General features: G+C 44.0%; 1 protein-coding gene across 7 annotated transcripts in view; it reads right to left on the minus strand.

Moving 5' to 3' along the window:
• Positions 1-2,138: 2,138 nt before the first annotated feature.
• The window catches only part of LOC310706550 (disks large homolog 5-like), a 26,032-nt gene continuing 5,331 nt past the window's right edge, over positions 2,139-22,839 (minus strand). Inside the window, exons 2-9 of one of the 7 annotated variants that reach the window (XM_083502752.1) lie at positions 16,888-17,157; positions 11,879-12,038; positions 10,836-10,973; positions 9,412-9,595; positions 5,319-5,527; positions 4,286-4,598; positions 3,740-3,855; positions 2,139-2,914 (exon numbers count right to left, since the gene is read on the minus strand). In XM_083502752.1, coding sequence (XP_083358878.1) covers positions 3,754-3,855; positions 4,286-4,598; positions 5,319-5,527; positions 9,412-9,595; positions 10,836-10,973; positions 11,879-12,038; positions 16,888-17,086 — 1,305 coding nt within the window. In that variant the 5' untranslated portion in view covers positions 17,087-17,157 and the 3' untranslated portion in view covers positions 2,139-2,914; positions 3,740-3,753. Of the gene's footprint in view, positions 3,856-4,285; positions 4,599-5,318; positions 5,528-9,411; positions 9,596-10,835; positions 11,013-11,878; positions 12,039-16,887; positions 17,546-19,145; positions 19,700-22,839 lie in introns of those variants that run through there. The other 6 variants (XM_083502750.1, XM_083502747.1, XM_083502748.1 and 3 more) reach the window with 6 other exon arrangements.

Raw genomic sequence — 22,839 nt, forward strand, 5'->3', positions numbered from 1 at the left:
ATTCAGTGTTCCTCTTGGGAACTCCCACTCCCTCGTGCTGAATTGCTTGGCCCCAGAGAAGGCCAAAGTGAGGACCAAGCTCCTTGTAGAAGTGGAGCCCTTGCTTTTAAATCTGGCACTCAGCTTTCAACCCTACTCCCCTTTAATCAGCCTAGAATATAGAGCAGCTGCCCACCCCCACAGACGCAGAGAGAGAAAGAGAGAGAGGGGGAAAATGAGGAAGCAGGTTACCTGACTGAATTGCGAGGACTGGTGGCTGGGGTGGTCTGCTTGGATGGAAGAATTGTGATCCCTTCATCCTGTTCGTTCACAGTATCAGTTATGGAATGGCTGTCAAGGGTTGCAGCTCCGCTGCCTTGTGGAATGGAATGGCTGCTCATGGGTTCTAGCCGGGAGCTCAAGTTAGAGGAAGGAAGAAGAATACCAGAAAAATTAAAAGCTGATCAACTGCATTATATCTAAACAGTTTCAGATATTTAGATACTTAAATGGGTGCTTAGATTTTCATCCACATCCTGCTCCGAAAGCTTAAGGATGACTGCCCCTGCAGCCTATAGATCTATCCTGGTCCTGGCTAGCAGCTGAAGTGACTGGCATCTTGCTTATTCTGTGATCAGCTGCTCTCCCCTAGCAGACAAAAGCAGAATGCAAAGCAGAAATATTGGGGGCACAAGGACAGCCAGGGGACATGGAAGAGAGGAGCAGAAAGGTAGCACAGATAGCAGGGACTGGGGTGGGGTGGGGGACAATCAGTCAAATTTTGCAGATTGGGGTCAAAGGCAAGTCCCAGCTTGAAAAAAAGGCTGAAGGCTACTGGTCTAAAAGGCAGCAGTTTCTGTACTTAGCACATTTCTCCCACCCCCTTTCCTTTTCTATTTTTTCCATTTACACATTTAACTGCTATTTCAACTAGCCCTACTTAAGACATTTACAGAATAACTTACTTGTCTTTTTGATGTTGCCCTACAGACACTGGGCTCACCTGGGCAGGGTGGAAAGTGAGTTCTGCAACTGGCTACTGGCGAAGGATGAGGTCTCCAGGTTAAGCGGTGACTGCGGTGGGGTTACCAGGCTGGGGCTGCTACATTCGGAATGAGACAGTGAACCTGTATAGAACAGCACAGGAGCAGCCATGGCAGTTGGGTGTGTTGCAAAAGTTACCAGGGAAGTCACACCATCCCTTTACGTTGGCTTCCAAGTGTTTTTAATAGTGGGCTTCCAACAAGAACAACACCTAAATGTTCAATTACATGCACTATTTAAAGACTACCCTACCACTAGGATATCATGGAAAATTTCATACTAACACTGAGAGGTTGAGGGGGCAAGAGAGAATGCTTTTAATATGCATGCACTAGAAATATGGGGTGGGGGCATGTCCTTGCTCAAAACATGGACTGCCCAATGTACACAGTGGTACCTTCAGACTCCCCCTGGAGCCCCCCTCCTAACCCTCTCAATTAAAAAATAAATAAATCAGGGTCTGGCTTGTTTTGGGGGTCGCCTCTCTTTGCGCCTGTGTGGTATTTGTTAAGGGGGCATGCATGGGTGTTTTACCTGGTGCTTCGAGGAGGAGGCTATTCTCATCCCATTATTGTGTTTTTCTTCTGCAAAAGGGCTATGTTGTGGTGCCCATGATAGTTTCTTAGATTTCCAAATGTGACCCCCCCACACAAAGCAGGGATGGTGCCCTGCTTTAAACATTGACAAAAATCTACTAGCTAGAATGCCGAACTCTCCATTTATGCACTAATTTCCAAGAAAGAAATAATATAAATATATATTACCCCTACTGGAGCCTATGATGGTCCTCTGGTACTTTGGCGTCCATGGTATTTTTATTCCTTTTGTCCTATACTGCAAGTTGCTGGAAGAACCTACCTTTTTTTAAAAAAAGGAAGTCAAAACTTGCTTTTATTTTAGTCAAATCACAACATTTTTTTCCTTTAAACTGTCAGTGTACCCACAACTTACAGATCCTTTAAAAAAAAAAGACTTGCTTGGGAATATTAGAATTTTCCTACTTCAAACAGATGAAATAATCCCCCACTTTTATTCCGACTAGAAATTAAGTATTCCATTGCAACAAATAGTAAGAATACATGAAGTTACAGCCAGCCAGCCAATTGACAGTCATGGAGTCTTCAACAGTTTATTAGAAATAATGTAGACATAAAAAAAATCCCCACTGCTCTGAACACAAACTGGTCAAAAAACAACAACAAACACACCCAAAAGAAGATCATATAGTGTATTAACATTTTGCCACTCGCTTTCATACTAACAGTGCAAATACAATTTGGTCTAAATGTACAGATTGGCAAGCAACAACCTCTAGGCTCTAATCCCTCCCTAGTGAGATGTAAGAGCTTTGAGGAACAAACATACAAATGTATGGGCTTTACTCATTTTAAGTTTCAAAAGGAATTGCTAGTTTTAACTAGGATATCTTGAACACTAACTAGTGATTAAAAACAACAAAATGAACAGCATTGAAAATTAGTGGAACATACCCTGAAGACACCCTTTTCTCCTTTTCATAAACAACATAAGACAGATCTGTCAGTTCTTTTATGCTTGGATTCATTTGGATCAATTGAATTATAAAGATCAATTTCATTTAAATGCTTGAAGTTATTGTTTCCTCCAAGACAACTGAACGAAAGTTTGGATTCCTCAAAATTTACATTAACATCTTTACTGTCTTCAACACAAAATTCAATAAAGCCGTAGTCCCTTCAGTCATACCACTTCGCGGAAGCAGTCTGCATGGCAAATGGCATTAGTGGCGGCGGCACGGGTCCTCTTTCTCGTCTCCAAAGGGCTTGGCCAGAAATCAACAGCGACAGGGCGGTAGGTGAGGAGAAGGAGGAAGCAGCAGCTGGGACTCCTCCTCGGGGCACAAAGGGGAAAACTCCTTTAGGACCAGAATTTCACAAGAGATGTGCAAGATTTCTGCTGTAAGCAATATAAAGTGCTCCTCCGGAACAAGTTTACTTACTACAGAGAAAAATCCAACTGCATTCCCTGGTAGTTATATGGAGATATATCAATCATGGGGGACATCTTTTTTTAAAGAATAAAAAACCAAAAGGAATGTATGGGTAAGGAGTGGGGCACCATTGTCCCCTCCCTGCTATCCTTCTCCCGAATGCTTTCCTCCTCAGCTGAGCTCACATATTGGAACTGTGCTCAGCTGGGAGGGAGAAAACATTTGAAGAAAGGGTTCTGCACTCCTTGCTCCATATAGCCTTTTTATTCTTAAAAATAGGACCCTTCCCATCCCTGTATTATCGAGAAATTGCTGTCTTTAGCTACAAACACACACCACTCATACATGCATGGAGCACACACGAATCACCAGTAGCTAATGTGGTCCTTATTTTCATATTGCAGCTGCACTATTTTCCCTCTTAAAAACAAAGCCAACATTACTGCCTATTGTTTTCTTCCCCTAGTTCAGGACTGCCATTCTGAGAACAGTTTCAGCTGAATGCAACAGGGGTGCAGCCCCTAGCAAATACAGTGGTACCTCAGGTTAAGAACTTAATTCATTCTGGAGGTCCATTCTTAACCTGAAACTGCTCTTAACCTGAGGTACCACTTTAGCTAATGGGGCCTCCCACTGCCGCCGCCATGCAATTTCTGTTCTCATCCTGAAGCAAAGTTCTTAACCCGAGGTACTATTTCTGGGTTAGCGGAGTCTGTAACCTGAAGTGTCTGTAACCCAAGGTACCACTGTAACTGGGCATCTCAACTGTACACTATCATTCCATGAGCTAACCCTACCTGGATGATGGCTTCTGTCTTTTTCTTCCTAACCACACCTCTCTCTTCCTTCACCGAGTTCAGCTCCTGAAATAAAATAAAAATCCATCATTGGAGGTACATTAAGTGTACAAGAAAGTCTTTCTGTTAATGAAAACACACTGAATTTTTGAAAGCCTATGCCATGCATAAGGAATAATACAGCACAAAGCATGCATTAGATGCAACTAGCAAATATCTTTAAAGCTGCAACACATATCTGCTTGCATAAAAAACTGAAACACTGTGCAGCCCCAAAATAATAATAGAGAAATCAGAGAAGTTAATTCTGACCAAGGGATGATTGGCATAGAGGGCAATAATACTTAAGACTTTTGTTTTGCCAGCTGTAGTTCTAAATATCTGGAGGGCACCGGGATGAGGAAGGCTGGTCTAGAAACTCGCAGAGTTACACAGTCAACACCACTAGGTTTGAACAACTCTTTCTGGCCAGAGCAAGTGCCATACAATACCATACCTGTCTTAAGGCTTCCATTTCCTCACTAGCCACTCTTTTCTCTGAGTACATGTTTTTCAATTTGGATTCGGCAAGTTCCAACTCTGTATCCAGCCTATCCATTTCATTGAGGACTTCGTCCCTCTCGCTCATGATGAGACAATACTCGGTGAAAATGGCGTCCCTCTCTTCCTTGAACTTCTGTGCAACCTTCACTGTTTTCAGCTGCGTTGTCTTAAGCCTTGTCACTTCTGCCTGCATCCGCTCAATCTCTCTCTGTAGCTCCTTGTTTTGGGCAGTGGCCTTGCTCAGTTCCTGCTGCACGGTCCCAAACCTAAAGAGTGGTGGGAGGAGAGTCACAGCAAGTCCTTTCACCACTTGTAAGAGAAAGGGGGCCCTATGAAAGCTTCCTTCCTCTTTTACACACCAAACTAAACTGTGTAAAGGACTAAATAAGAAGTGGGAGAGTCAGCCATGTTTTCTTTGTCACATTACTGCCCTGATCACATTTCAATGTGGGAGCGAAAGGGGGGAGAGAAGCAGTGGTTCTCATCTCATTATAAAAGAAATGTTGGTGAAAGGAGATGAGCTCCTTTCACTTCGCAAACCATGGTGCAGGGGAGGGGAATAGTTCACCCACGTATGATGTTTCTACTTAGACATGGGAAACATAAAATTATATTGAACGCCGTGCAAGCAGAAATCCACTTCTGCAGCAGGACTGCAGTTTCCTCTCTACCTCCACATCTCTCCCCCAAATGTGCTCCAGAGAAGAGAAAGAGAAGGTGTGGGCACAAAAGTTTTTTGCATCATGGGATGCAGCCCTCACACAGGCACACATACACAGCACTTTATATGTGACTGGAGCAAACACATGAACAAAATGTGGCTACTCAGTCAGGTCAACTTTGTTTGTTCGATTTTTGGTCACTAGGGAGCAAGCAGAAAAACCATGACTAAAGCCAGGAAAGTTCAGAGAGGTAACTTGAGTGTCAAGTTTGTTCTAGTAAAAAACAAAAACATGAAATGGCTTTCTGGCCAAAGTATCTTCTACCTTCTGTTCAGCTTGTCAATCTGCTTCTGGAGTCGCCTGTTTTCGCCTTCCTTCTGCTCTAATCGGCTCAGATCAGTATTGTAGCTCGCCATCTTCTCTTTGTACCGCTTCCTCAGTGCGTCGTAATCCTTCTTCACGCCCTCCAGCTTGGCCATTGCTTTATTGTAGGGTTTACTGAGTGTCTGCGACGACCCATTCTGCTTCATTACCTGGAATAACGGAAGATATTCTGAATAATAATTCCTGGCAGATAAACTTCAGTCATATTGTAAACAGGAGGGGGAAAACACAGGGAGGTTTTATTTTCTGCTCACTAGGGCCCTCAAAAGAGCTGACGAGGTAACATATTTAAAAAATCACAACATGCTTAGAGCCAAAGAACTGTGAGCAGAAGGAAAATAGCTGCTAGTGCTGCATTCCAAAGAGACTGTACAGAATCCTCAGGGCTTTGAAAAGCTGGTTTCATGGCACAACACATGGTTCTGCTCATGTAAAAAGCTGAATAAGTTCTTGGACAAACCGAGTAACCTTTTTAGATTTAATGTCAGTTTTCTCCTTAAAAAAACCTCCAGCATAGAATGGAAGGAGAGGAATTCCAGGAATGAAAAGGGCCCATAACATCCAGGAAGGAACACAAACAGCAGTTAACAGTACCCAGACTTTGTGCAGCATATTCCCTCCCCTTCTGAAAAGAAATCTCTCCATATGTATACAAGTGGCTGCTCTTAAGAGATTTAGCTTTCCATGATCACTGGGATTTATACTCAATTTATTAGCATATGATCATTGATTAAATACCTTTTGGACACCAGAAGGCCCAGAACACCTCTCATGTATGTAATGTACATGTTAAGATGTAAAACTATACAGGGCATCAAAGCAGACAGCAAGATGAAGTGTCTGCCCTGCCTGACACAGTTACTGATTTTTCCTTGAAAATAATATACTCTCCCCTTCCCTTCTATTGATTTCTGACACTTTTAATCCAATGTCTCTTCACGGGGCTTTCTCCCAATATATCACCCCGCCCAAAGGTGTCTCCTGAAAATGGATCTTCTCCCACTGTGTCCTTCTAAGTCTGAATGGCAAAATCATCCCCCCCCCCGGCCCCAAGCTCCTCCTTTCTTTGATCTACTGTCCACTATTATGAGACAAAATGCAACTGCAGTTCTGTTTAAGTCTACCACAAGGTGGCACACCAGTTACAATGTCCATTGCAGCCCTATTATAGATGCGTAATGCTCAAAATTAAGCTAAGACCATTAAAATATATTCTCAACAAAGGGAGAATGGATTGCTTTCCAAACACTTGTTTTTATGGCCCTGTCAATGTTAATACACGTTTATTGGGGTCAATTGGTAGGCATGCATCTATTTCCAGAGAGTGCTCATAAACTACTCAGAGCAAAAGAACCCTTTGCCGGTTTTTATTATTATTATTTAATCATTTTTTCAATACAAATAACAACCACAAAAAACACATACAACAAAAACCACAATAACACTAATAACACAATTTAACATTTCAGATTTGAGTACTGATATACCTATGACTACACCTTTTAAACAATATTTCCCCAACTCTCATCCCCCTACTTCCCACCACCGTCCGCCTTATCGCTTAAATATTTCTTTCAGATTTCTTCATATTTATCTATTCTTAATTTGCGTCGACATGCAATTCGTTCATATGTGGCTAGTCTGTCCATATTGTCAATCCATGTGCTCAATGGAATCTTTTTGTGGCTCTTCCAATTCTTCAAAACAAGTTTTTTTGCTTCTAATATGGCACGGTACAACCATTTTTTTTGACCCCTTGTAATCTCCCACGTTTCCAGTATATAATTTAGAATTAAATTCAATTCCTCTAAATAACAATTTCTTTTTATTACTCTTGCTATATATATCTTCATCTCGCACCAAAATGATCTTATCATCGGGCAGTTAATCATCATATGTACTAAGTTTGCATTTTTACTTCCACATCTCCAGCAGTTGTCTGCATTTGTTATTTTCTTTTGGTAAAGTTTTGCTGGAGTCCAGTGGACTCTGAAGATTATTTTCTGCTGAATAAGTCTTAGTCTTAGATTCATAGAGGCTATTTCTGTTGATGTTATACTTGACTCCCATATATCATCTGTTATCTGTACCCCTAACTCTTCACTCCATTTTTGTCTACCATATTTGAAATCATATTTCTTCCGGTTGAGTTGTGTTTTATATAGTGCAAGTGTAGAGTTTTTTGTTTTTGTTGCAGAAATTAAATCTTGTAGCAGCAGGGGTGTTTCTGATGCTGCTATAGCGTCAGGGCCAAACTGCCTTTCCAACATACGTTTCAATTGGATGTGTTGCCATTGTGTTTCACTAGTTAATCCATACTTTACTTGCAAAGTCTTATATTCCACAAATTTGTAATTTTCTTCAGTTAATTGATTCAATGTCAAAATACCTTTTTTCATCCAATTTTGCCAAATTATTACTTGATTTCCAATTTTTTATTTTGGGTTGGCTCATGTTGTTAATTTCTCATGCTGATAGGGGTCCTCCTTATTATTTTTATTTATATTCATCCAAATTTTATAGGTGCTTTAATAGTCTCCAGAATTATAGGATATTTCATAAAATTAGAGCCGAGTTTAGTCCACCCTTCAAGAGGTTCAAAGACACTATATTCGAGAGTAGCCCAATTGGGATTCCTGCTAGCTCTCCAATCATTAGTCTTACTCAGCAGGTAGGCCTAGTGATATAGTTCCAGATTTGGGAGACCAAAGCCACCTTCCTTAGTTGGAAGTTGCATTTTATGTGGTGATATTTTTGGTGGCTTTGTACCCCACAGTTGATTTATTTTTTGGAAGTAAAATTTGGGAATATGTATTTGTAATCCTCTAAGAATGTATAAAAGCTTTGGAACAACATTCATTTTGAGGACATTAACCTTTCCCCAAAGGGAAAGGTTTAGAGTTCCCCACCTTTCAATATCAAAAGTAATCTCATTTATAACTTGATTCACATTTAATTTTACAATTTGGTACATATCTGATGAAGTCAATTTAACAAAGTATTTAATAAAGCCTTTGAACATCCGAAATTGATGGTTTCTATACAATGCAGCCCCTGGCCCAATTGGTAAAATCTCTGATTTTGTCCAATTTATAGAATATCCCAATATTCTGCCAAAGGTTTTTATTTTCTCCATAATTTTTGGAATTGTGCCTTCTGGTTTTGTAATAAATAAAAGGATATCATCAGCAAATAATACAATATTGTAATTATCTTTGTTGTGTTTTACACCCTTGATATACTCATCCTGAATTATTGCTCTTGTTAATGGTTCCAGGCACAGATTAAATAATAATTGATTTAAACTAATCAAATTCGAAATTCTTCCATTTGTAACAATCCGGGACGTTGGGTTTTTATAAATCATTTTAATCCAATTACAGTATTCTATAGGGAAACCAAATTTACGTAATACAAACCCCATGAATTCTTTATATATTCTGTCAAAAGCCTTTTCTGCATCTAGTATTGAGTAATATCTGAAAAAGCCTTTGAAACTACATGGGTTGACAAAAACACAGCTCCACGTGTTGACAAATGGATGCTATACAAGGACGGCAGGGTTAAAGAAGAAATGAATAAGCCTAGGCTCTCTTAAAGATACCTGTAGGCTGCATTCAAAATACGTTTTCAAGGCTGTGAAAGGAGAGGGATTTCAAGGTTTCAAGCTACCCACACTTGACTTAGAAAACACCCCTATGTAGTAGGGGCAGTCAATGTGGCACCCTCTTGATATTGTTGGATTACAGCTCCCATCATCCTTCACATCTCTGATATGAAACCTGCAATATTCCCTTTTGGTCTTCTACATGCAGTTGACATCACAGATGCTGGGGTTTTTTTTTGGGGGGGGGGGTTGGTCCTCTATGGAAATTAAAGAAAAGAAATAAGCACTGCATATTAAAGAAATGGAATGGAAGAGACACTTTTCTGAAGTGCCCCCCGAAACACTTGAGAAATCAGTGGGAGCGGGAAGAGAATAGAAAATAAACGAGAAGCTGAACTCAGGAAGCAAAAACAGAGCAAAGGCTACCTGCTGCAGCAGACTGCGCAGGTCTGTTATATCCTTCAGATCCTCATCATGAAGTCTCTTCATTTCCTCACATGACTGCTGGAGGTGATCACGCTCTCGTACCAACTGGTTGTTCTTCCACTTCAAAGTGTCCATGTCCTCCTCCACCTGCGACTGGTCACTCAGCTGACGACTGTGCAGTGTACTGTACAGATATTAGAAACGTACATATAAAAATGCTCCAATGGCAATTAAAAAGCCATTTTAGAAAACGTGGAAAAGCAACGTTGCTTTATCGAGTAAGCATCCCCGTTAAGCCATAAAAGAACCACCACAAATACAGCAAATCCTCCGGACTCAGAGGAGTTTATTAATTCTATACAGCTGTGTCTCTCCAGATGTTGTTGGGCTCCCCATCAGCATGCATCAGTTGTGTTCCAAGACTCTCTGGAGGATCATAGTTTAGTCACCACCATTAAAGGTAAAGGTACCCCTGCCCGTACGGGCCAGTCTTGACAGACTCTAGGGTTGTGCGCTCATCTCACTCTAGAGGCCGGGAGCCGGCGTCGTCCGCAGACACTTCCGGGTCACATGGCCAGTGTGACGAAGCTGCTCTGGCGAACCGGCACCAGAAAAGCACACGGAAACGCCGTTTACCTTCCCGCTATAAAGTGGTACCTATTTATCTACTTGCACTTAAGGGTGTTTTCGAACTGCTATGTAGGCAGGAGCTGGGACCGAACGACGGGAGCTCACTCCATAGCGGGGATTCGAACCGCCGACCATGCGATCGGCAAGTCCTAGGCGCTGAGGTTTTACCCACAGCGCCACCCGCGTCCCACCAGTCACCCCCATTATACACTATCAAATACAGAAATTAGTATGTGTAGTGTCATCTCCTCCAATTTGATAAAGAAGTTAAAAAATTAAGAAATATCCACCATTAGAAACCACCAGATTTTGCACTGTTGCTTGGTGTGGTGAATTTTGTTGATACCTAATTGCCCTTAAGAGAATCCTCCTTGGCAGTATCATTTACTGCACTGGACTCCAACTTGGAACTAGTGAAAGCAGGGTTCTGAAAGGGGGAAGCAGGGGACAAGTATCATCAAATCGCTGAAGAGGAGGTCACCCAACAGCTGCTAAACTCGATTCATTCCACACCAAGCTAAGCTTATACTCCCCACCATAATTTTCAGAAACTGGCTCTCTGTCTTCAAAGATTTTTTAAAACTAATCCTAAATCTGCAACCAAAAGCTCTGAACATTATCTCTCTATTGATGTTAAAATGATGCCATTTTAAAAGTTGACTGAAGCTGGGGATAAGAAAAAAGCTATGAAGGACCTTCGAACATGAAGATCTAAGGCAGCTTAACAGACACGTAGTTATGGTAAAAGGAAACCAAAATGCATCCGTGTGCATATGCTGTGTGCCTTTACTTACTGATAGAAATCAGCCTCCTTAGCAGATTCTTCACATCTTTTTAGCGCTTTGGTGTGTTGGTTCTGTAGAGACTGCAGATCGGGCATTGACTTCATGCACTGAATCTTCAGCCTTTCAGAGTCATGGTTTGGCTTGTGGCTAGGCGGCCCACCAGGATAGATATCAGATGAGCATGACCTTAGCATAAAATTCACGTGTATACACATCAAACATTTTAAGTACAGTGCAACCTCGGTTGCCAAACATAATCCATTCCAGAAGCCAGTTTGGCTTCCGAAATGCTCAACAACCGAGGCTCAATGGGGCGGTTGGCAAGCCCCATTGAGAAAAGAGAGAAATGCGCCTTGGAAGCCGTTCGGCTTCAGAGGCATGTTCGAAAATGGAAGTAGTTGCTCCCGAGACGTTTGACAATAGGGGTTCCACTGTACAGTGGTACCTCAGGTTACATACGCTGCAGGTTACAGACTCCGCTAACCCAGAAATAGTGCATCAGGTTAAGAACTTTGCTTCAGGATGAGAACAGAAATTGGGCTCCGGCGGCACAGCAGCAGCAGGAGGCCCCACTAGCTAAAGTGGTGCTTCAGGTTAAGAACAGTTTCAGGTTAAGTACGGACCTCCGGAACGAATTAAGTACTTAACCTGAGGTACCATTGTATTAAAGTGAAAGAAAACATGCACCCTCCTATAAAGGTTACTTTATATGAAACAAAAAGAATACATTAAGCATCCTCTGTGCCCACATGGAGTTGGCCACTGGTGGTGTAAGTACCGTAATTTGCAAAGATAACTTCACTAGCTAACAAAGACTGAGTCATCTAGTTCAACCCCTTGCAATGCAGGAATCTTTTGCCAAACACAGGGCTGTAACCCACAACCCTGAGATTAAGCGTCTCATGCTCTCTGACTGAGCCATACTAGGCATCCTTAGCTGCCCCCCACCCAACTCAAACAGCTGTGCCGTGGAAAAGAGCCAAAGACCCATGCCCAAGTGCACATGCATTAGACCTGGGAATATACCCTCATGTGACCGTTCAGTCTTTTACCTGCAGTCATCAAAGGTTGACCCAGGAGACGACAGTGCAAGACGCTTCCTCAACTCATCCCGCTCCTGGCATGGCTGAAACAAAATGGTCTCCGGTTTCTCATTCATTTGCCTCACATCGGTTACTGCAGCGGGTGGTGATGATGGTTTATCCGTTGTACCTGTTGCCAAACACAAACAAGCACAGAGTTAGGGGGTTAGACAAGAGCATTTTCAAAAAACCAAGCTATCTGTTTGCCAGGAAAAGGGGGAATGTGAACAAGCTACCAAAGGAAATGAATGGTAAATTTGCCAGGATCATGCATGTCTGCAATGAAGACAGACTTGTGGTCAAGTGCACACATTTGGGGTGCTATCCACAATGCTTCCACAAACAATTGGGTTTGTTGATTTGTTATCCCCTAAAATCAGTTATCTAAACACAACATATTGAGAACTGCTGTCAAGTTTCTAGGCTAGTTTCCACTCTAGCCACCAAAGTAGGCTCATTCATCTAACTGGGATGTGTCCCATCAACACAGTGAAAAAAGTAGGTAGTCTACCTACTGAAGCGTGAGGTCACCAATGCTGATTTGTGGAGTGCTGGTGACATCCTGATCAGTTGACATTGGCACACAAATTCTTCCCAAGGAATAAACTTTGGGAACCGTGACCCTTAACATATGTTTCCAGTTTCCTTAGAGGAAACTCCTTAAAATTACAAGCAACAACTATTTTGCGCAAGTTCTAACCATGCATGACTGTGCATGCATGAACTGCAGGAACCCTGGAAGCAGCAAGAAAAGGGCTCCTCCATCACGTGTGATGACCTGAAATGCAACCCCCGAACAAATCAGGGGTTGCCTGTACTACATAGACAGTATTGCACTCCTTTGCACATGTCAAAAATGCTTTCTTCTATATCACCTAATTTTGGGGGGAGGATTGCAATAAACTATATACATATCATTTATGTTGGGAATGTCAGTTGGTGCAAGATTTTTGGAATTTAATTTTGATAAGAGTATTACTGAAGAAACTACTGTTTGTTGTCCAAATTTAACGTTGCTGAATATTTTGATGACAACAATGTAAATATATCGTCAAAAAAACTGCTTGATAAATGAGCTTGTCAGCGTGGAAAGCAAGCAACTCATTGGGAAACAGCCTGAAATCTTACACTGAACGCTTGGTACTACTCACTCTGAAATATAGCTATAATGGAGCAAGTTATGTGTAACCTGAGATTTCGACAAGGACTAGATCCTCCAGCCACTTTTATATGATTTGGCATTCCCTCATGACGTATGCAGGGGAACCATCATTTCCAAGACAACCCTCATCACAAACCTGGAAAATCTGGAACTACAGTTGCAATTGAAATTATTCAATTCCCTTTGCAAAGCAGGGTTATTATCAACATTTACATACTTTCAGCTGTTTGCAATGAGCAAATCAAACCAAAGCAATTGAAATAGCTCAACACAACGGATGCTTCAAGTGGTTTCTCTAAATTCAGCTGAAAAAGCAGCTTCTCCAGCCTCACTGTTATTCAACCCCTTGAATGGAATTCCTCGCAACAGCACAAATACAACTGGTGTTGTCTCAAGCACACCCGATGCAACTCATCAAGGGCTTTCAGTTGCACCAGGTGTGCTTTAGGTGGAACACATGATGTAAGGACCACCATTTTTTGGAAGACCAATTTGTGCGTGGCGGATTGTATGTAAGGCCCTCTTCCACTGGAAAAAATGCAGCTGACTTGTAACCTGAACTTCTGTGACTGTAATCTGTGCCACTGTGATTACAGTTCATGGGCATTTGTGGTGTCGGCTGCCTCAGCCTTGTATTCCTATTGAGAGGTGCCTGCAGTTACAACACATGGCTAGCAAGGGAAGTGCAAGGCCATATGGGCTGGCGGGCATCAGAGAACCTTGGAAAGAGTTGCAGGGGTTCTTGCTCCTAAAGAAAGGTACCTCCCTGTGTGACCTTGGCTCCTAAATGCAAAACAAGAGTCCTTCTTCCCGCCATTTCTATCAGAATGTCAGAACGATGTGATTAAAAAACTACTTATGCAAGGGTCAGGGGTGAGGCACACAACAGTGGGGGAAGATATATGCATAAAAGAATTGCTCTTCGCATCTCATTAGCAGAGAGTAAAACTTAGAAAAAGGCAGAGTACAGCAGGCCAAGGCTCCTTGTGAACCACTAAGCAGCAGGGCATAGCTCAACTGCTACCAAGTTTGTCCAAAGCCTCTTGCTATTGGTGCTTGGGATATCAGGTCCAGGAAACTCCCATTTTCCACACATTCAAAGCATGCACAACCGTGCACGCAGGTGCCGCTTTCGAACGTGGAAGAGAGATGAAGAGGGGAGGAATGGGATGTGGCATAATGGGGTGAGCTTATGTGCACTCTGCTGATGCATGCAATGACCTGGAACTCAGCCCCTGTGCAAACTGGGGCCTTAAGAATTAAAGTTCAATCTTGTTCGGATAAGAAAAGGATAAATAAAAATATATAAAAAAACACAAGTACATTTTCACTATCAGATGTAACGGAAACCTTTGCCTCTGGTCTTGCACAGAAGTAGAGAAGGTGAACTACAGTGGTGCCTCGCAAGACGAAATTAATTCGTTCCGCAAGTTTTTTCTTCTTGCGAGTTTTTCGTCTTGCGAAGCACGGTTTCCCATAGGAATGCATTGAAAATCAATTAATGCGTTCCTAGGGTAACCGCCTTCAGACCAGGTCCGGGGACAGTCTGTCCCCCGACCTCTTCTGAAGGCTGGGGGGGGGGACAAGGGCTTTTCTTCCCACTGCCAGCCTTCAGAAGGCTGTTCTGAAGGCTGGCGGGGGGAAGAAAAGCCCTTCTCCCCACCTCCCGCCCCGCAAGCTCCGGGGACAGGAGGGCTTTGCTGCCGACCGCCAGCATTTTAAAAGCCCCCGCTGTCCCGGGGCAATTTTAAAATGCTGGCGGGCGGGAGCGAAGCCTCCACTGTCCCGGGGAGATTTTAAAATGCTGGGGGTCGGCAGCGAAGCGTTCGCTGCCGACCCCCAGCATTTTAAAATCTCCCCGGGAGAGCAGAGAAGTCTCTGCTGTCCCGGGGAGATTTTAAAATGCTGGGGGTCGGGAGCGAAGCGTTTGCTGCCGACCCCCAGCATTTTAAAATCTCCCCGGGACAGCAGAGACTTCTCTGCTGTCCCAGGGAGATTTTAAAATGCTGGGGGTTGGCAGCGAACGCTTCGCTCCCGCCCGTCTGCATTTTAAAATCTCCCTGGGACAGCAGAGACTTCTCTGCTGTCCCGGGGAGATTTTAAAATGCTGGGGGTCGGCAGGGAACGCTTCGCTCCCGCCCGCCAGCATTTTAAGATCGCCCGGGACAGCAGAGAAGTCTCTGCTGTCCCGGGGAGATTTTAAAATGCTGGGGGTCGGGAGCGAACGCTTCGCTCCCGCCCGCCAGCATTTTAAGATCGCCCGGGGCAGCGGAGAAGTCTCCGCTGTCCCGGGAAGGCAGGGGGGGGGGAGCAAAGACTTTTGCCCCCCGCCGGCCTTCAGAAGAGGTCCAGGACCTCTTCTGAAGGCCGGCTGTGGGTGAAAGTCTTTGCTCCCGACCGCCAGCAATTTAAAACAGGTCCCCGGAGATTTCCCTATGGGCTTTCGTCTTGCGAAGCAAGCCCATAGGGAAATTCGTCTTGCGAAGCGCCTCCAAAACAGAAAACCCTTTCGTCTTGCGGGTTTTCCGTCTTGCGAGGCATTCGTCTTGCGGGGTACCACTGTACTTGGATTTAGTCACAGTGGTTGGTGTAAAATAACATTTCCCTTTTTCAGGATAAGTTCAGGGCAAAACTGACAAGGCAGCTGAATTTAAGTTTCCTAATTCACAAGGGAACACCTCTTCTTTGCTGAAGATCTGAGAAAAACCATGGTTCTATAGCAGGGCTGGGGAACCTCTGGCCCAGAGGCACAGCACAAGCCTCAATTTGGCCCACAAAGTCTGCCAATGCGTGCAATGACCAGGAACTCAACCCTCGTGCAAATAGGGGTATTAAGAATTAACGTTCACTCTTGTTCGACATCAGATGCGGGGCAGGTATAAATGTGGCTACAAAGGAACAACCAGGAGCTTAAATCCTGATTGGTGCTGTTGGAAAGCTCTGCTTGCAAAGGAGAAATCAGCTGGTTGGAACTGACAGGAAGAACCATGGGAACTGAGTGCACCAGGGCTGTGTTTTGAAGTAGTTTACATTGAAATTTCATGCTAAAACAGCACACACCCACACCCCATTTTAGCAAGCTACTTTGAGCTAACGGAGCAACCCTCTCCTTAGAAAGTGGGTGCTCTCTCTCACTCTCTCTGCCAATGAGCTGATTGATGCTGGAAGCACACCTTCAAAGAGGGTGGCTATAATTGCCCATGAGCTGGCCAACTGTTGCAACAAGACACACACCCCTTTGAACTCTGATAGGTGTCAATCACCTGACATCTTTACAACATTGTGTGATTGACAGGGGGTGGCCCTGCCTTCTAGTCAAAGCTGGTCCATGGCAGGCTGGGGACCGAGGGATCCAATTTGTTGAGGTGATCCAAGTCCCCCACCCCTGTTCTATAGAATATACAGTGGTACCTCCGGTTAAGTACTTAATTCGTTCCGGAGGTCCGTTTTAACCTGAAACTGTTCTTAACCTGAAGCACCACTTTAGCTAATGGGGCCTCCTGCTGCTGTTGCGCTGCCGGAGCACAATTTCTGTTCTCATCCTGAAGCAAAGTTCTTAACCTGAGGTACTATTTCTGGGTTAGCGGAGTCTGTAACCTGAAGCATATGTAACCTGAAGCGTATGTAACCCGAGGTACCACTGTAATGAAAACAAGCTTTTGGAAGGAAAAAAAATGACTGTAACATCACTGAGGCATAGGAAGCCCCTAATCTCAGTTTTTAAAAAGTTTTAGTTGTTGTTGTTTTAAAAAAGAGGCATGACAAATGGGCATGTAAAACAAGCAGCACTTAAAATATGAAAAGGAGGGCAGCTCACCTGAAGGTCTGGTTTCTGAACCAGCTTTTCTACTTAACTGAGTGGAGGTCTGTTCTGCAGGTGGATGGAGACCATGCACACACTGTGGATCAAGTTCCTGCTGTGACTCGTCATCAAAGAAATATACCCATTCACCTCTCCCTGAACACGTTGCTGTAGCTTTGGTGCCACCGCGCCCCAAACTCTGACAAAGACCCATTTTCAGTAGAAAACTTCACCCTGTGTTCTGTACCAGTATGGGTGAAGACATTCACAGCTGATCCTTCATTTCTGAAATCCAGCAAATTAACAAAACAAAGCTTAGACTGCAGCCCTAGACACAAGGACCTGGGATATTCTCTCACTCTAGTTAATTCAGACTGTTTTCTGCAATACAGTGACTGAACAACATAAACCCATTTATTATTTCTAGAGTGACCTTGACCTAGCTCACCTGGTTACTCAAAACAGCAGCATACTAGCTTGGGGTGGGGGTGTCAAGGAACGTATATTCCTATTGTCAATCAAAGAACCATCTCCTTTATCCCCAATTACAAAGAGCCACTGGGAATGGTGATTAGGAGTTTTGGGGCAAGATGCCATCTGTGTGCTGATGACACACAGCTCTATTTCTTCATAACGTCTGAATCAGGAGAGGCTGTGCAAAACCTGGGCCAAAGACTAGAGGCAGTGGTGGGATGGATCTGTGTCCAGGGCAGCTGTTTACCAGCTCCATCTGGTACGTAGGCTGAGACCCTATCTGCCTGCGGACTGTCTCACCAGAGTGGTGCATACTCTGGTTATCTCCCGCTTGGACTACTGCAATGCACTCTACGTGGGGCTACCTTTGAAGGTGACTCGGAAACTACAACTAATCCAGAAGGCGGTAGCTAGACTGGTGACTGGGGGCGGCCGCCGAGACCATATAACACCGGTCTTGAAAGACCTACATTGGCTCCCAGTACGTTTCCGAGCACAATTCAAAGTGTTGGTGCTGACCTTTAAAGCCCTAAACGGCCTCGGTCCAGTATACCTGAAGGAGCGTCTCCACCCCCATCATTCTGCCCGGACACTGAGGTCCAGCGCCAAGGGCCTTCTGGCGGTTCCCTCATTGCGAGAAGCAAAGCTACAGGGAACCAGGCAGAGGGCCTTCTCGGTAGTGGCGCCCGCCCTGTGGAACGCCCTTCCAGCAGATGTCAAAGCGATAAACAACTACCTGACATTCAGAAGACATCTTAAGGCAGCCCTGTTCAGGGAAGTTTTTAACGTGTGATTTTACTGTATTTTTGGTTTCATGGAAGCCGCCCAGAGTGGCTGGGGAGGCCCAGCCAGATGGGCGGGGTATAAATAATAAATTATTATTATTATTATTATTATTATTATTATTATTATTATTATTATTATTGATGACGGAAAATAAGCTGAACTTGAATTCTGGCAAGACAGGGGTAATGTGAGTGACAGTTTCCTGCACAGTTTTTTTTTTGGGGGGGGGTGCACCTTGATCTACCTGTCACTGGAGGCCCAGATAGCTTCAGTGGCATTGGTGATTTCAAGGTTGGATTACTGCAATGCCTGTGTAATCTGGCAGTGCCTACCACCTTCTGAAAGCCACATATCATGGGAACACAGCACTATTAAAACTGGTTCACACGAGACATAGTTCTTTTACTCAATGGGCATCCCAGCCCTACTCAGATGAGAGTCTTGAGTCTCAAACTTGGGTCTTCAACTGTTGTTGGACTACAACTCCCATCACCCCTAGCTGGCAGGACCAGTGGCGCCCCAAGTTTGAGAACCACGCATCTAGTCATTTCAAACTGTCACCTCCAGGCAACCAGCCCACCCACAGTATTATTAATTCTGTAACAGCACCTACAGCTATTAGCACTGGTCTTAACACTGTATCAGAGGTACACAGACCCCACCAACAGGTGGTTGCCTACAAAAAGGACTTGTCCTTTGGATCGGTATTGGACTAATTGGTTTTGCAGCTCTTGGTTTTTTTATGTTTATGTGATTTTCATTTATCTGACCTCTTTCATTCCCCAACCATTCGATTTCCTTAGATCGCAAGCCTGTTTGGGACAGAACTATTACAAATTTATGGGGTGGGGTGGGGAGAACTGCTGCAAGTTGTCTTGAGTCCATAGGACAGAACAATCAATTAAATTAATATGTGACAGGTCATTTGCACACCATGCCAGCTGCTCCTAAATGACATAATACCAAAAAAGGGGAGAAAGGAATGAGTCAGGAACAGGAAAGCAGGTACCAACCTCTTTCATCTGTTATGGGATGAACAAGTGAAATAGTCGTTGAAGAATGCTCTGGAAAGGGGAGGAGCCAAATGGCTGTTGGTTCCAACAGTCACGTTAGCAAGGGGCCAGGGCTTGCTGTTGTCTTTTAAAAACATTTGAGTTTTAACAGTTAGCTTTCAATTCTACTCACAGCACAATCTGTCACTGGCTGCGAGGTTGGGAAACTCTGAAGCAAGAATGCATTCAAGGGAAATCTTTGGCAAACTATTGGGGGGGAAACACATAGGCACACACCTCATCTTTATTCCCTTTTCTGGGAAACATTTATTATTTTTCCTTTGAGCCATTTAATTTAGAAATCAAGGGATGTGAGCAGCAAAATCCCACCGTTGGGATGCAGCCAATGAGGAGCTAATTGTAATTGTACGTGAATTGTGCCTCTTCCCTGGATTGGGAAAGATGGTGGCAAACAAATTCCTCACCACACAGGCAGCCAACTACTTCAGGTGTCTAATTTCTATGGGAATCACTTTTTAATAACTGGCAGCTTATTCAGTGTGGCAGGATTACAGCAACCTGTATTTTCATTAAAAAATAATAATGCTACACTTTGATTTGCTGAATTTGTGTTAAGTCTCTAGTAGGATTTATTTTATTCTTTTGCTGTTGATATTGTTGAACTGGCTGTATTGAAGAAGAAAGCTATGCTGTCCTTGTTCTTTTTTAACCCTGAATGTGGAAACAGTCAAGAAGGGTTGAAAAACCCCCAGTAACAGCACTGAAAAAAGCAAGGTACTTTTAAACCTTGGGTACAGTCTCCAAGTAGCTTTGTTTACAATAACTGCCCCTTTAAAACACACACACATTTACTCCAATGCAATATAACCTAATTGGGATCACTCAATTGCCTGTGCCTTTCAAGTTAATTGCCTGATGCTTTTTTTATTATGATTGAAGGGCAGTCATCAGGGAGCATCATTTTTAAAACTTAACATTGCATCCACTATTACATTTCATATTATCATGTGCTTCAAGTGCTTCTCCATTAGATTGCTGCACTGCAGCAATTATCACTTTTATTGAAATTATCTTCAAACAAAATGGAAATTAAAAGGAGATGGGGTATTTAAGGCATAATAAGGCTTCATGCTCACCCATGCAATTTCCCACCTGTGCAATTAAGATCTGGCTCAGCCATGGCATCATCACGTAAAAAGTGCATACAGTGGCATACATAAACTTCCACTGCAGCGGTTGCTAGTAACTCTATGGAACAAGGCAAGGTCAGCCTACTACTATTAATACGGTTGGGCTTCCTAACCCGAGGTACCACTGTAATAGGCAGCTTAATAATAAAATAATAATATTAACTTTCCCCTTACCTTTAACAGGCCCTATGTTATTTAGTGGCCAAAGGCCTGGATAAAGACAAATGTTTTTCCCTGATGCCTAAAGATATGTAATGATGGCGCGTGGTGAGCCTCCCTGGGAAGAGCATTGCACAGTCAGGGAGCCACGACAGAAAAGGCCCGTTCTCATGTTGCCACATCACACCCACGCACACTCCGCAGGGCAGGGGGCAAGGGTGCGGTGAGAATGGCACAGAGCAAATGCACAAACATAAGTACTGGACTGACATGGCCAGTGTATTTGCACTGCACCGACCTTGCCACTGCCTTAAAGCCACCCACCGCAGGTAAATAGCACCTATACAGCTGCAAGAGGAGTCATGTATGCATCTCCACCACCACCCATGCTGTCCACTACTAATGCAATGCCTCTATTGCACCCAGGGCTCTTTTGTGAAAATACAAACCAGTACAGAGGACTGACACCTCTTTTTCTGCTGATTGCACAGCCTCAGACTAAATGAATCATAGAACTGTAGGTTGGAAGGGACCACTAGTCATCTAGCCCAACCCCCTGCAACGCAGGAAACTTTCACCCAATGTGGGGCTTGAACCCACAACCCTGAGATTAAGATCCTCATGCTAGGTATTTTGTGGACAATTATTCAACCAAGGGACACATTTTAATGATATGAATTGGAAATTTCAAACAACAAACCAGAAGGACACACAGGCCTTTCAATGTCAGTAATTTTAGCTAGAGAAAGGCAGTAAGAAATAATAATAAAATAATAATTATAATAATAATTTATTATTTGTACCCCACCCATCTGGCTGGGTTTCCCCAGCCACTCTGGGCGGCTTCCAACAAAGATTAAAAATACGTTAAAATGTCACACATTAAAAACTTGCCTAAACAGGGCTGCCTTCAGATGTTTTCTAAATGTCAGGTAGTTGTTTATCTCTTTGACATCTGATGGGAGGGCGTTCTACAGGGTGGGTGCCACCACAGAGAAGGCCCTCTGCCTGGTTCCCTGTAGCTTTGCTTCTCGCAGTGAGGGAACCGCCAGAAGGCCCTCGGTGCTGGACCTCAGTGTCCGGGCAGAACGATGGGGGTGGAGATGCTCTTTCAGGTATACTGGGTCGAGGCCGTTTAGGGCTTTAAAGGTCAACATCAACACTTTGAATTGTGCTCGGAAATGTACTGGGAGCCAATGTAGGTCTTTCAGGACCGGTGTTACATGGTCTTGGCAGCCATCCCCAGTCACCAGTCTAGCTGCCGCATTCTGGATTAGTTGTACCATAGTTTCCGGATCACCTTCAAAGGTAGCCCCACGTAGAGTGCATTGCAGTAGTCCAAGTGGGAGATAACTAGAGCGTGCACCACTCTGATGAGACAGTCCGCGGGCAGGTAGGATGTCAGCCTGCATACCAGATGGAGCTGGTAGACAGCTGCCCTGAACACAGAATTAACCTGCACCTCCATGGACAGCTGTGAGTCCAGAATGACTCCCAGGCTGTGCACCTGGTCCTTCAGGGGCACAGTTACCCCATTCAGGACCAGGGAGTCCTCCACACCTGCCCGCCCCCTGTCCCCCAAGAACAGTACTTCTGTCTTGTCAGGATTAAACCTCAATCCATTAGCCACCATCCATCCTCCAACCACCTCCAGGCACTCATACTGGACCTTCAGTGCCTTCACTGATTCCAATTTAAAAGAGAGGTAGAGCTGTGTATCATCCACATATTGGACACCCAGCCCAAACCCCCTGATGATCTCTTCCAGCGGCATCATGTAGCTGTTAAAAAGCATGGGGGAGAGGATGGAACCCTGAGGCGCCCCACAAGTGAGAGCCCAGGGGTCTGAAGACTCATCCCCCCCCCACTTTCTGGACACGGCCCAGGAGCAAGGAGCGCAACTACTGTATAATTGTGTCCCCAGCTCCCAGCTTGTCTAGACAGTCCAGAAAACCTATGCAATATACAACCTGGCCAGGAAACATCATCAATATATGGAATGTTCAAAAATAATGTTCAACTGTGCAATATGTGCTTTCAATTTTGAATGAGAAGGCTTCTTTTCAAAGACAGTTATGAAGTGTCAGATATTAGCTTGCTCAGGGGCTTAGGGAGGCCAGCATGCCAGGAGTGCCATCTCTGCAGTTTCTCTTGGACTTTAAGCACAGTACAGCACTATTCAGCCACCCTGTACTACTGATGGTGAATGAGCAAAAGCGGAGGTATGTCACTCTCCAGATATATCAATGAATCTTTGAGAGACACTGCAGGGTTAACTGCCTGGGCAAGTGGGGCATATAACTAAGAGCCCACTCTGCCTGTAGAAATTGCTAATACTGTTGGAC

This window comes from Podarcis liolepis (assembly GCF_965112155.1).
Source record: "Podarcis liolepis genome assembly, chromosome: 5".
NCBI classification, from domain to species: domain Eukaryota; kingdom Metazoa; phylum Chordata; class Lepidosauria; order Squamata; family Lacertidae; genus Podarcis; species Podarcis liolepis.